The sequence below is a fragment of the Phyllobates terribilis genome, unplaced genomic scaffold, assembly GCF_046119375.1.
Source record: "Phyllobates terribilis strain yellow unplaced genomic scaffold, ASM4611937v1 Scaffold_13__5_contigs__length_258822181, whole genome shotgun sequence".
Taxonomy (NCBI): Eukaryota; Metazoa; Chordata; class Amphibia; order Anura; family Dendrobatidae; genus Phyllobates; species Phyllobates terribilis.
Window position 1 is genome coordinate 171,962,709 of NW_027362773.1, and position 15,076 is coordinate 171,977,784.

At 51.8% G+C, this 15,076-nt stretch overlaps 1 protein-coding gene across 3 annotated transcripts in view; it reads left to right on the forward strand.

Moving 5' to 3' along the window:
• The first annotated feature begins 610 nt into the window (after positions 1 to 610).
• The window catches only part of LOC141174236 (tubby protein homolog), a 500,281-nt gene continuing 485,815 nt past the window's right edge, over positions 611 to 15,076 (forward strand). The window contains exon 1 of one of the 3 annotated variants that reach the window (XM_073659070.1): positions 611 to 954. In XM_073659070.1, the coding sequence (XP_073515171.1) occupies positions 791 to 954 (164 nt within the window). In that variant the 5' untranslated portion in view covers positions 611 to 790. The remainder of the gene's footprint in view (positions 955 to 15,076) is intronic. The other 2 variants (XM_073659067.1, XM_073659066.1) reach the window with 2 other exon arrangements.

Consider the following 15,076-nt stretch of genomic DNA (forward strand, 5'->3'; position numbering starts at 1 on the left):
GTAAGGAGTGATCTGCAGGTGGAGATGATGTTCCAGACCCCTGGTAAGGAGTGATCTGCAGCTGGACATGATGTTCCAGACCCCTGGTAAGGAGTGATCTGCAGCTGGACATGATGTTCCAGACCCCTGGTAAGGAGTGATCTGCAGGTGGAGATGATGTTCCAGACCCCTGGTAAGGAGTGATCTGCAGATGGAGGAGATGATGTTCCAGACCCCTGGTAAGGAGTGATCTGCAGCTGGAGGAGATGATGTTCCAGACCCCTGGTAAGGAGTGATCTGCAGCTGGAGATGATGTTTCAGACCCCTGGTAAGGAGTGATCTGCAGATGGAGGAGATGATGTTCCAGACCCCTGGTAAGGAGTGATCTGCAGATGGAGGAGATGATGTTTCAGACCCCTGGTAAGGAGTGATCTGCAGCTGGAGGAGATGATGTTCCAGACCCCTGGTAAGGAGTGATCTGCAGCTGGAGGAGATGATGCTCCAGACCCCTGGTAAGGAGTGATCTGCAGCTGGAGATGGTGTTCCAGGTCTCCGTCCCTGCGGCCGCCGGTACCTGCACACGTAGGATTCGATCTGTCAGGCGCAGAGGGACAGTGATGTCAGGATGGAGCCGCAGCTGTAGATACAGGAGGCAGCCAGTGTCAGGAGACCTTCATCTTCACCACATCCTCCATCACTCCGGAGCTGCAGCCAGCACACTGAGGGTCTCGCTGCATAGAAACCGTGCGCTGCTGCACCCCCCTCCTCACACTGAAAGTGGTACATTCCTCAGATTGTGAGAGCCAAGTCAATGAGCCTCCGTGAATCTCTATGTGATGCTACTTACCGGACTGGAGGTACCGATCCCAGCCACGAGCCAGTGCCAGGATCCCTGCCCAGCAGCCGGCAGCACCTGAGGATGGAGGGGGTCAGCAGCAACAGGAGCATGTGCTACAGCAGGTGGAGCTACGACAGGTACGGCGGCGGGCAGGCTCCCTGCTCATCAGCTGGGGCCCAGCGCACCAGGGGTTAATGGGGCCGGTTACAATGTGGCCGATGTCGCTGCCTGCTACTATGTACATGTGTGCATACTGGGGGGGGCGCCCGGCGCGGAGCTCCCCTATAACGCATCCGATGTATATAGACAGCGCTGAATCATTGATGAATCATTTTATAGAGCAGATCAATCGTTTATCTAGGAGAAGTAATAGGAGCGAGCAGAGCGCCCCCTGCTGGTGACAGCACTTTATATGATTGAGCAGAGCGCCCCCTGCTGGTGACAGCACTGTATATGAGTGAGCAGAGCGCCTGCTGGTGACAGCACTTTATATGAGTGAGCAGAGCGCCCCCTGCTGGTGACAGCACTTTATATGAGCCAGCAGAGCGCCCCCTGCTGGTGACAGCACTTTATATGAGCGAGCAGAGTGCCCCCTGCTGGTGACAGCACTGTATATGAGTGAGCAGAGCGCCTGCTGGTGACAGCACTTTATATGAGTGAGCAGAGCGCCCCCTGCTGGTGACAGCACTTTATATGAGCCAGCAGAGCGCCCCCTGCTGGTGACAGCACTTTATATGAGCGAGCAGAGTGCCCCCTGCTGGTGACAGCACTTTATATGAGCGAGCAGAGTGCCCCCTGCTGGTGACAGCACTTTATATGATTGAGCAGAGCGCCCCCTGCTGGTGACAGCACTGTATATGAGTGAGCAGAGCGCCTGCTGGTGACAGCACTTTATATGAGCCAGCAGAGCGCCCCCTGCTGGTGACAGCACTTTATATGAGCGAGCAGAGTGCCCCCTGCTGGTGACAGCACTGTATATGAGTGAGCAGAGCGCCTGCTGGTGACAGCACTTTATATGAGTGAGCAGAGCGCCCCCTGCTGGTGACAGCACTTTATATGAGCCAGCAGAGCGCCCCCTGCTGGTGACAGCACTTTATATGAGGGAGCAGAGCGCCCCCTGCTGGTGACAGCACTTTATATGAGCGAGCAGAGCGCCCCCTGCTGGTGACAGCACTTTATATGAGCGAGCAGAGCGCCCCCTGCTGATGACAGCATTTTATATGAGTGAGCAGAGCGCCCCCTGCTGGTGACAGCACTGTATATGAGCAAGCAGGGCGCCCGCTGGTGACAGCACTTTATATGAGCGAGCAGAGAGCCCCCTGCTGGTGACAGCACTGTATATGAGCGAGCAGAGCGCCCCCTGCTGGTGACAGCACTTTATATGAGCGAGCAGAGAGCCCCCTGCTGGTGACAGCACTGTATATGAGCGAGCAGAGCGCCCCCTGCTGGTGACAGCACTTTATATGAGGCAGCAGAGCGCCCCCTGCTGGTGACAGCACTTTATATGATTGAGCAGAGCGCCCCCTGCTGGTGACAGCACTGTATATGAGTAAGCAGAGCGCCTGCTGGTGACAGCACTTTATATGAGTGAGCAGAGCGCCCCCTGCTGGTGACAGCACTTTATATGAGCCAGCAGAGTGCCCCCTGCTGGTGACAGCACTGTATATGAGTGAGCAGAGCGCCTGCTGGTGACAGCACTTTATATGAGTGAGCAGAGCGCCCCCTGCTGGTGACAGCACTTTATATGAGCCAGCAGAGCGCCCCCTGCTGGTGACAGCACTTTATATGAGCCAGCAGAGCGCCCCCTGCTGGTGACAGCACTTTATATGAGCGAGCAGAGTGCCCCCTGCTGGTGACAGCACTTTATATGAGCGAGCAGAGTGCCCCCTGCTGGTGACAGCACTTTATATGATTGAGCAGAGCGCCCCCTGCTGGTGACAGCACTGTATATGAGTGAGCAGAGCGCCTGCTGGTGACAGCACTTTATATGAGCCAGCAGAGCGCCCCCTGCTGGTGACAGCACTTTATATGAGCGAGCAGAGTGCCCCCTGCTGGTGACAGCACTGTATATGAGTGAGCAGAGCGCCTGCTGGTGACAGCACTTTATATGAGTGAGCAGAGCGCCCCCTGCTGGTGACAGCACTTTATATGAGCCAGCAGAGCGCCCCCTGCTGGTGACAGCACTTTATATGAGGGAGCAGAGCGCCCCCTGCTGGTGACAGCACTTTATATGAGCGAGCAGAGCGCCCCCTGCTGGTGACAGCACTTTATATGAGCGAGCAGAGCGCCCCCTGCTGATGACAGCATTTTATATGAGTGAGCAGAGCGCCCCCTGCTGGTGACAGCACTGTATATGAGCAAGCAGGGCGCCCGCTGGTGACAGCACTTTATATGAGCGAGCAGAGAGCCCCCTGCTGGTGACAGCACTGTATATGAGCGAGCAGAGCGCCCCCTGCTGGTGACAGCACTTTATATGAGCGAGCAGAGAGCCCCCTGCTGGTGACAGCACTGTATATGAGCGAGCAGAGCGCCCCCTGCTGGTGACAGCACTTTATATGAGGCAGCAGAGCGCCCCCTGCTGGTGACAGCACTTTATATGAGGGAGCAGAGCGCCCCCTGCTGGTGACAGCACTTTATATGAGCGAGCAGAGAGCCCCCTGCTGGTGACAGCACTGTATATGAGGGAGCAGAGCGCCTGCTGGTGACAGCACTTTATATGAGGGAGCAGAGCGCCCCCTGCTGGTGACAGCACTTTATATGAGCCAGCAGAGCGCCTGCTGGTGACAGCACTTTATATGAGGGAGCAGAGCGCCCCCTGCTGGTGACAGCACTTTATATGAGCGAGCAGAGCGCCCCCTGCTGGTGACAGCACTTTATATGAGCGAGCAGAGCGCCCCCTGCTGGTGACATCACTTTATATGAGCGAGCAGAGCGCCCCCTGCTGGTGACAGCACTTTATATGAGGGAGCAGGGCGCCTGCTGGTGACAGCACTTTATATGAGGGAGCAGAGCGCCCCCTGCTGGTGACAGCACTTTATATGAGCGAGCAGAGCGCCCCCTGCTGGTGACAGCACTTTATATGAGCGAGCAGAGCGCCCCCTGCTGGTGACATCACTTTATATGAGCGAGCAGAGCGCCTGCTGGTGACAGCACTTTATATGAGGGAGCAGAGCGCCCCCTGCTGGTGACAGCACTTTAAATGAGCGAGCAGAGCGCCCCCTGCTGGTGACAGCACTTTATATGAGCGAGCAGAGCGCCCCCTGCTGGTGACATCACTTTATATGAGCGAGCAGAGCGCCCGCTGGTGACAGCACTGTATATGAGCGAGCAGAGCGCCCCCTGCTGGTGACTGCACTTTATATGAGCGAGCAGAGCGCCCCCTGCTGGTGACAGCACTGTATATGAGCCAGCAGAGCGCCTGCTGGTGACAGCACTGTATATGAGCGAGCAGAGCGCCTGCTGGTGACAGCACTTTATATGAGCGAGCAGAGCGACCCCTGCTGGTGACAGCACTGTATATGAGTGAGCAGAGCGCCCCCTGCTGGTGACAGCACTTTATATGAGCCAGCAGAGCGCCTGCTGGTGACAGCACTTTATATGAGCGAGCAGAGCGCCCCCTGCTGGTGACTGCACTTTATATGAGCGAGCAGAGCGCCCCCTGCTGGTGACTGCACTTTATATGAGCGAGCAGAGCGCCCCCTGCTGGTGACAGCACTTTATATGAGCGAGCAGAGCGCCCCCTGCTGGTGACTGCACTTTATATGAGCGAGCAGAGCGCCTGCTGGTGACAGCACTGTATATGAGCGAGCAGAGTGCCCCCTGCTGGTGACAGCACTTTATATGAGCGAGCAGAGCGCCCCCTGCTGGTGACAGCACTTTATATGAGCGAGCAGAGCGCCCCCTGCTGGTGACATCACTTTATATGAGCGAGCAGAGCGCCCCCTGCTGGTGACAGCACTTTATATGAGCGAGCAGAGCGCCCCCTGCTGGTGACAGCACTTTATATGAGCGAGCAGAGCGCCCCCTGCTGGTGACTGCACTTTATATGAGCGAGCAGAGCGCCCCCTGCTGGTGACAGCACTTTATATGAGCCAGCAGAGCGCCCCCTGCTGGTGACAGCACTGTATATGAGTGAGCAGAGCGCCCCCTGCTGGTGACAGCACTTTATATGAGCGAGCAGAGCGCCTGCTGGTGACAGCACTGTATATGAGCGAGCAGAGCGCCCCCTGCTGGTGACTGCACTTTATATGAGCGAGCAGAGCGCCTGCTGGTGACAGCACTGTATATGAGCGAGCAGAGCGCCCCCTGCTGGTGACTGCACTTTATATGAGCGAGCAGAGCGCCCCCTGCTGGTGACAGCACTTTATATGAGCCAGCAGAGCGCCCCCTGCTGGTGACAGCACTGTATATGAGCGAGCAGAGTGCCCCCTGCTGGTGACAGCACTTTATATGAGCGAGCAGAGCGCCCCCTGCTGGTGACAGCACTTTATATGAGCGAGCAGAGCGCCCCCTGCTGGTGACAGCACTTCATATGTTATTACAGGTTATACGTCTCCTGACCTTCATCATCTCATGGTGTCCCCGCGGCTCCGTGTCTCTGTTGGTCGGTAAGTGCCGGGGTGAGGAGGCCGTTTGCTCTGAGCCTATGGATTCCTGATAGTTCAGATTTAACTCTTTCAGTCCCTTTTTCCTGGTGAACTCTAGGCCTGGCCTCAGGTAAAGTTTTGGTAGTTGCTGTGGAGTTCAGGGGCGCAGATTTAAAGGGACGCGAGAATGATTGTAAAGAGCAGCGTTTCCCATCCAGGTGGATCCCTGACGTCAGTATACGGCTCGTCACATGATGGCAGCACTACCTCCTTCTGCAGATTATTACACCTCCGGCCTCTCTGCAGAGCTCTGCCCCTTTACTTGCTGACCTCATCATCTTCTTGGGATATGTGGCTGCCACTGACCTCGTCTGGCTTCTGTGACGTTGTGCGGAGAGCTGTGCAGCCTCCTGCCTGGCATTGAGCTCACCACTGGCCTCGGGGGTGATGTTACTGAATGTGTGCCCTAGGGTCAGTGACTGATCACAGGGTCCTCCCTGCCAGGCTGATCATTGGGAAGCTGGTGACATGATCTGATCTTCTCCATGTTAGTGATGGATCCTCCGGAGCTGCACTCCATACTGATTCCGGGTCCTATTAGAACAATGTCTTCTCCGCAGCAGCGTCTGTGCTGACTGATCAGTACTGGACCCTGTCATCATTGGCTCTAATGGCTCAGGCCCTTCACTCAATACCATTAGCCCTGGGGAGAGCCCCTTTAATCAATGTGCCTAGAGGGCCCCCTTACACAGGCAACGCCGCACCCTCTGAATAATAATTTTTATATAGCGCCAACATATTCTGTGGGCCCATTATACTGTATGGAGGACTATGTGGAGCCATTATACTGTATGGAGGACTATGTGGGGCCATTATACTGTATGGAGCACTATGTGGGGCCATTATACTATATGGAGGACTATGTGGGGCCATTATACTGTATGGAGGACTATGTGGGGCCATTATACTATATGGAGGACTATGTGGGGCCATTATACTGTATGGAGGACTATGTGGGGCCCATTATACTGTATGGAGGACTATGTGGAGCCATTATACTGTATGGAGGACTATGTGGGGCCCATTATACTGTATGGAGGACTATGTGGAGCCATTATACTGTATGGAGGACTATGTGGGGCCATTATACTGTATGGAGGACTATGTGGGGCCATTATACTGTATGGAGGACTATGTGGGCCCATTATACTGTATGGAGCACTATGTGGAGCCCATTATACTGTATGGAGGACTATGTGGGACCATTATACTGTATGGAGGACTATGTGGGGCCATTATACTGTATGGAGGACTATGTGGGGCCATTATACTATATGGAGGACTATGTGGGGCCATTATACTGTATGGAGGACTATGTGGGGCCCATTATACTGTATGGAGGACTATGTGGAGCCATTATACTGTATGGAGGACTATGTGGGGCCATTATACTGTATGGAGCACTATGTGGAGCCCATTATACTGTATGGAGGACTATGTGGGGCCATTATACTGTATGGAGTACTATGTGGGGCCATTATACTGTATGAAGGACTATGTGAGGCCATTATACTGTATGGAGGACTATGTGGGCCCATTATACTGTATGGAGGACTATGTGGGCCCATTATACTGTATAGAAGACTATGTGGGGCCATTATACTGTATGAAGGACTATGTGAGGCCATTATACTGTATGGAGGACTATGTGGGCCCATTATACTGTATGGAGGGCTATGTGGGGCCCATTATACTGTATAGAAGACTATGTGGGGCCCATTATACTGTATGGAGTACTATGTGGGGCCATTATACTGTATGAAGGACTATGTGAGGCCATTATACTGTATGGAGGACTATGTGGGGCCATTATACTGTATGGAGGACTATGTGGGCCCATTATACTGTATAGAAGACTATGTGGGGCCCATTATACTGTATGAAGGACTATGTGAGGCCATTATACTGTATGGAGGACTTTGTGGGCCCATTATACTGTATGGAGGACTGTGTGGGCCCATTATACTGTATGGAGGACTATGTGGGCTCATTATACTGTATGGAGGACTATGTGGGGCCATTATACTATATGGAGGACTATGTGGGGCCATTATACTGTATGGAGGACTATGTGGGGCCATTATACTATATGGAGGACTATGTGGGGCTCATTATACTGTATGGAGGACTATGTGGGGCCCATTATACTGTATGGAGGACTATGTGGAGCCATTATACTGTATGGAGGACTATGTGGGGCCATTATACTGTATGGAGCACTATGTGGGGCCATTATACTGTATGGAGCACTATGTGGGGCCATTATACTGTATGGAGGACTATGTGGGGCTCATTATTCTGTATGGAGGACCATGTGGAGCCCATTATACTGTGTGGAGGACTATGTGGGGGTCATTATACTGTATGGAGGACTATGTGGGGGTCATTATACTGTATGGAGGACTATGTGGGGCCCATTATACTGTATGGAGGTCTATGTGGGGCCATTATACTGTATGGAGCACTATGTGGGGCCATTATACTGTATGGAGGACTATGTGGGGCTCATTATTCTGTATGGAGGACCATGTGGAGCCCATTATACTGTGTGGAGGACTATGTGGGGGTCATTATACTGTATGGAGGACTATGTGGGGCTCATTATTCTGTATGGAGGACTATGTGGGGCCATTATACTGTATGGAGGACTATGTGGGGGTCATTATACTGTATGGAGGACCATGTGGAGCCCATTATACTGTGTGGAGGACTATGTGGGGGTCATTATACTGTATGGAGGACTATGTGGGGCTCATTATTCTGTATGGAGGACCATGTGGAGCCCATTATACTGTGTGGAGGACTATGTGGGGGTCATTATACTGTATGGAGGACTATGTGGGGGTCATTATACTGTATGGAGGACTATGTGGGGTCATTATACTGTATGGAGGACCATGTGGGACCATTATACTGTATGGAGGACTATGTGGGGCCATTATACCGTCTGGGGGACCATGTGGGGCCCATTATACTGTATACTGGTTGGCCCATGACTTGGTCTAAGTTTTTCCTTTTGGCCCTGTGTGTTTTGACTGTGACATCGCTTTCCTTGTGCGGGGGCTTTGCTCTGATTTTCCCGAGGCCCCCGTTCTTTTACCAGGGTCTGGCGGCGATGCTGAGGCCTCCTGCTCGGGATCAATACCCGGCTGCTCCGCGCTCGGCTCCCGGAGACCTCGCTGTCACTTCTGTTGCTGAGGATTTGTCTTGTGAAATCCCGGGAAGATGAATATTAAAGATTTCTCCTAACAGATTCCGATCCGAGAAACAGAAGAAAACGGCTCCACGACTCCTGTACCAACAGACCCCGACTGCGAATACCACCCAGATATCATCCCAAAACATATCACTTATCCTGCACTAATCGTGTCGTGTCCTCCAGTCACCTCCAGAGCTGCAGTCACTATTCTGCTGTTACATCATGTCGTATCCTCCAGTTACCTCCAGAGCTGCACTCACTATTCTGCTGTTACATCGTGTCTTATCCTCCAGTCACCTCCAGAGCTGCAGTCACTATCCTGCTGTTACATCGTGTCTTATCCTCCAGTCACCTCCAGAGCTGCAGTCACTATTCTGCTGTTACATCTGTCTTATCCTCCAGTCACCTCCAGAGCTGCACTCACTATTCTGCTTTTACATCTGTCTTATCCTCCAGTCACCTCCAGATCTGCGCTCACTATTCTGCTGTTACATCTGTCTGATCCTCCAGTCACCTCCAGAGCTGCACTCACTATTCTGCTGTTACATCGTGTCTTATCCTCCAGTCACCTCCAGAGCTGCACTCACTATTCTGCTGTTACATTGTGTCTTATCCTCCAGTCACCTCCAGAGCTGCACTCACTATTCTGCTGTTACATCGTGTCTTATCCTCCAGTCACCTCCAGAGCTGCACTCACTATTCTGCTGTTACATTGTGTCTTATCCTCCAGTCACCTCCAGAGCTGCAGTCACCATTCTGCTGTTTTATCATATCTTATACACTAGTCACATCTAGAGCTGCACTAACCATGTTCTAATACTCCAGTCACATGACTGGGGGACAAAATCAATCTGACAAGTTTCCTTTTAACCTCATATAGAAGTACACACTCCTCCCAGAATGCACAGCAGCAGCAGACGCGGTGTCCTAGGAGCGCCACTAACCTGTAGGTTTTCTCCAGTGTCTGGACGTGTCCCAATTGCAACCAGCAGAACTGTAAATGCAGCTTTGAATGTGACTGGAGTTAGGCTATGCGCACACTGTGCGTCTTTTATGTGGCAATTCCGCACGGAATTGGCCTCAGAAACGCATTGCAATCCTTATCCCATGATTTCCTATGAGATTTAGGCAGATCTGTGCACATGATCAGGATTTTTCCTGACTGAATTTCATGTACTATTCATGGTAACTACTACACATCACACTGGTAATGATTGTCTTCAGCCACCACTAGGGGGAGCTCCCTGTATACAGAGATACATGATAAGATTCTGTCTGCAGCCACCACTAGGGGGAGCTCCCTGTATACAGAAATACATGATAAGATCCTGTCCGCAGCCACCACTAGGGGGAGCTCCCTGTATACAGAGATACATGATAAGATCCTATCTACAGCCACCACTAGGGGGAGCTCCCTGTATACAGAGATACATGATAAGATTCTGTTTGCAGCCACCACTAGGGGGAGCTCCCTGTATACAGAGATACATGATAAGATCCCATCTGCAGCCACCACTAGGGGGAGCTCCCTGTATACAGAAATACATGATAAGATCCTGTCCGCAGCCAACACTAGGGGAAGTTCCCTGTATACAGAAATACATGATAAGATCCTGTCTGCAGTCACCATTAGGGGGAGCTCCCTGTATGCAGAGATACATGATATTCTGTCTGCAGCCACCACTAGGGGGAGCTCCCTGTATACAGAGATACATGATAAGATTCTGTCTGCAGTCACCATTAGGGGGAGCTCCCTGTATACAGAGATACATGATAAGATTCTGTCTGCAGTCACCACTAGGGGGAGCTTCCTTTATACAGAGATACATGATAAGATCCTGTCTGCAGCCACCATTAGGGGGAGCTCCCTGTATACAAAGATACATGATAAGATCCTGTCTGCAGCCACCACTAGGGGGAGCTTCCTGTATACAGAGATACATGATAAGATCCTGTCTGCAGCCACCACTAGGGGGAGCTCCCTGTATACAGAGATACATGATAAGATCCTGTCTGCAGCCACCACTAGGGGGAGCTCCCTGTATACAGAGATACATGATAAGATCCTGTCTGCAGCCACCACTAGGGGGAGCTCCCTGTATACAGAGATACATGATAAGATTCTGTCAGCAGCCACCACTAGGGGGAGCTCCCTGTATACAGAGATACATGATAAGATCCTGTCTGCAGTCACCACTAGGGGGAGCTCCTGTATACAGAGATACATGATAAGATCCTGTCTGCAGCCACCACTAGTGGGAGCTCCCTGTATACAGAGATACATGATAAGATCCTGTCTGCAGCCACCACTAGGGGGAGCTCCCTGTATACAGAGATACATGATAAGATCCTGTCTGCAGCTACCACTAGGGGGAGCTCCCTGTATACAGAGATACATGATAAGATCCTGTCTGCAGCCACCACTAGGGGGAGCTCTCTGTATACAGAGATACATGATAAGATCCTGTCTGCAGCCACCACTAGGGGGAGCTCCCTGTATACAGAGATACATGATAAGATCCTGTCTGCAGCCACCACTAGGGGGAGCTTCCTGCATACTGAGATACATGATAAGATTCTGTCTGCAGCCACCACTAGGGGCAGCTCCCTGTATACAGAGATACATGACAAGATTCTGTCTGCAGTCACCACTAGGGGGAGCTTCCTGTATACAGAGATACATGATAATATTCTGTGCAGCCACCACTAGGGGGAGCTCCCTGTATACAGAGATACAAGATAAGATCCTGTCTGCAGCCACCACTAGGGGGAGCTCTCTGTATACAGAGATACATGATAAGATTCTTTCTGCAGCCACCACTAGGGGGTGCTCCCTGTATACAGAGATTCGTGATAAGATCCTGTCTGCAGTCACCACTAGGGGGAGCTCCCTGTATACAGAGATACATGATAAGATTATGTCTGCAGACACCACTAGAGGGAGCTCCCTGTATACAGAGATACATGATAAGATCCTGTCTGCAGCCACCACTAGGGGGAGCTCCCTGTATACAGAGATACATGATAAGATCCTGTCTGCAGCCACCACTAGGGGGAGCTCCCTGAATACAGTGATACATGATAAGATCCTGTCTGCAGCCATCACTAGGGGGAGCTCCCTGTATACAGAGATACACGATAAGATCCTGTCTGCAGCCACCACTAGAGGGAGCTCCCTGTATACAGAGATACATGATAAGATCCTGTCTGCAGCCACCACTAGGGGGAGCTCCCTGTATACAGAGATACACGATAAGATCCTGTCTGCAGCCACCACTAGGGGGAGCTCCCTGTATACAGAGATACATGACAAGATCCTGTCTGCAGTCACCACTAGGGGCAGCTCCCTGTATACAGAGATACATGACAAGATTCTGTCTGCAGTCACCACTAGGGGGAGCTTCCTGTATACAGAGATACATGATAATATTCTGTGCAGCCACCACTAGGGGGAGCTCCCTGTATACAGAGATACAAGATAAGATCCTGTCTGCAGCCACCACTAGGGGGAGCTCTCTGTATACAGAGATACATGATAAGATTCTTTCTGCAGCCACCACTAGGGGGTGCTCCCTGTATACAGAGATTCGTGATAAGATCCTGTCTGCAGTCACCACTAGGGGGAGCTCCCTGTATACAGAGATACATGATAAGATTATGTCTGCAGACACCACTAGAGGGAGCTCCCTGTATACAGAGATACATGATAAGATCCTGTCTGCAGCCACCACTAGGGGGAGCTCCCTGTATACAGAGATACATGATAAGATCCTGTCTGCAGCCACCACTAGGGGGAGCTCCCTGTATACAGAGATACACGATAAGATCCTGTCTGCAGCCACCACTAGGGGGAGCTCCCTGTATACAGAGATACACGATAAGATCCTGTCTGTAGCCACCACTAGGGGGAGTTCCCTGTATACAGAGATACATGATAAGATCCTGTCTGCAGCCACCACTAGGGGGAGCTTCCTGTATACAGAGATACATGATAAGATTCTGTCTGCTGACACCACTAGGGGGAGCTCCCTGTATACAGAGATACATGATAAGATCCTGTCTGCAGCCACCACTAGGGGGAGCTTCCTGTATACAGAGATACATGATAAGATCCTGTCTGCAGCCACCACTAGGGGGTGCTCCCTGTATACAGAGATACATGATAAGATTCTGTCTGCTGACACCACTAGGGGGAGCTCCCTGTATACAGAGATACATGATAAGATCCTGTCTGCAGCCACCACTAGGGGGAGCTTCCTGTATACAGAGATACATGATAAGATTCTGTCTGCAGCCACCACTAGGGGGAGCTCCATGTATACAGAGATACATGATAAGATTCTGTCTGCTGACACCACTAGGGGGAGCTCCCTGTATACGGAGATACATGATAAGATCCTATCTGCAGCCACCACTAGGGGGAGCTCCCTGTATACAGAGATACATGATAAGATCCTGTCTGCAGCCACCACTAGGTCGGTTCCGTTTAGTTGTTATTATAGTCGGATTCTTTAGATTTAAAGGCACAGACCCCCTTTTTCCTGTCCTATTGGTGAATCATTGTGTCCTCCCCAGCAGCAGTATCTTGAGGTTTTGGATGAGTGATTGGGCGCTGATCACATGTATCACGCGGCGCCGCTGTCACTTATTGATGATTTCTTCCTTTCTTGAGTATAATTTGGAAGATGAATAAGGATCGTGTCTTATGAAGCCTGGGACACCTCCAAGCAGTCAGCAATCCGCTGCTGTGTGTATGGGGGTCCTCCACACACTGCAAACCTTCCTCTGCTCTCTGCAAACCTTTCTATGGGGGTCCTCTGCTCTCTGCAGACTATTCCTCCTGCTCTTGTCTATGGGGATTTCTGCTCTCTGCAGACCATTCTTCCTGCTCTTGTCTATGGGGGTCCTCTGCTCTCTGCAGACTATTCCTCCTGCTCTTGTCTATGGGGGTCCTCTGCTCTCTGCAGACTATTCCTCCTGCTCTTGTCTACGGGGATTTCTGCTCTCTGCAGACCATTCCTCCTGCTCTTGTCTACGGCGGTCCTCTGCTCTCTGCAGACTATTCCTCCTGCTCTTGTCTACGGGTATTTCTGCTCTCTGCAGACCATTCCTCCTGCTCTTGTCTACGGCGGTCCTCTGCTCTCTGCAGACTATTCCTCCTGCTCTTGTCTACGGGGATTTCTGCTCTCTGCAGACCATTCTTCCTGCTCTTGTCTATGGCGGTCCTCTGCTCTCTGCAGACTATTCCTCCTGCTCTTGTCTACGGGGATTTCTGCTCTCTGCAGACCATTCCTCCTGCTCTTGTCTATGGTGGTCCTCTGCTCTCTGCAGACTATTCCTCTTGCTCTTGTTCACGGGGATTTCTGCTCTCTGCAGACCATTCCTCCTGCTCTTGTCTACGGCGGTCCTCTGCTCTCTGCAGACTATTCCTCCTGCTCTTGTCTGCGGGGATTTCTGCTCTCTGCAGACCATTCTTCCTGCTCTTGTCTATGGGGGTCCTCTGCTCTCTGCAGACTATTCCTCCTGAGCTTGTCTATGGGGGTCCTCTGCTCTCTGCAGACTATTCCTCCTGAGCTTGTCTATGGGGGTACTCTGCTCTCTGCAGACTATTCCTCCTCCTCCTTCTCTTGTCTATGGGGGTACTCTGCTCTCTGCAGACTATTCCTCCTGAGCTTGTCTATGGGGGTACTCTGCTCTCTGCAGACTATTCCTCCTCCTCCTTCTCTTGTCTATGGGGGTACTCTGCTCTCTGCAGACTATTCCTCCTGAGCTTGTCTATGGGGGTCCTCTGCTCTCTGCATACTATTCCTCCTGAGCTTGTCTATGGGGGTTCTCTGCCCTCTGCAGACTATTCCTCCGGAGCTTGTCTATGGGGGACTTCTGCTCTCTGCAGACCCCTTTTCCTGCCCTTTGCTACATTGTATCTATGATGTTTCCTGTTTCCTTCTCTGTGATACAATGTATAAACCCTTCGGATATTCTAACCCTCCGCCTCACACGGTGCAGTTCTGCGACTCTCCTCCGGGCCGCGCTCCTCTCTTCTTCCTCGATGATGAAGGATCTCGTGTTTCTCAGAATTTCCCGCAGATTCCTGGATTCCGGCTGATTCCACGTGAATGAAGTCAGATTCTTTTATATCAGACGACGGCTTTTATTACTAACAATGGTCTCGTAATTTCCCCCCAGAGGTTCCAAAGTGCTATATATAGCAGAGCCCCCTCCTAGCCCCCCGCTCCTGTAGGAATAAGCTGCATCACTTATAGGGGAACTCATCCATAAGGGGGCAAAGGCGACCTATGTAGAAGGGTTAGAGCCCCGTGGAGCCTATAGAGAGGGGCCCCTGCTGTGATCGGCCCCGAGGGAAGCAGCTGACATCTCCCCTGAAGGAGCTAACAAGGCAGCAAGCACTCACAA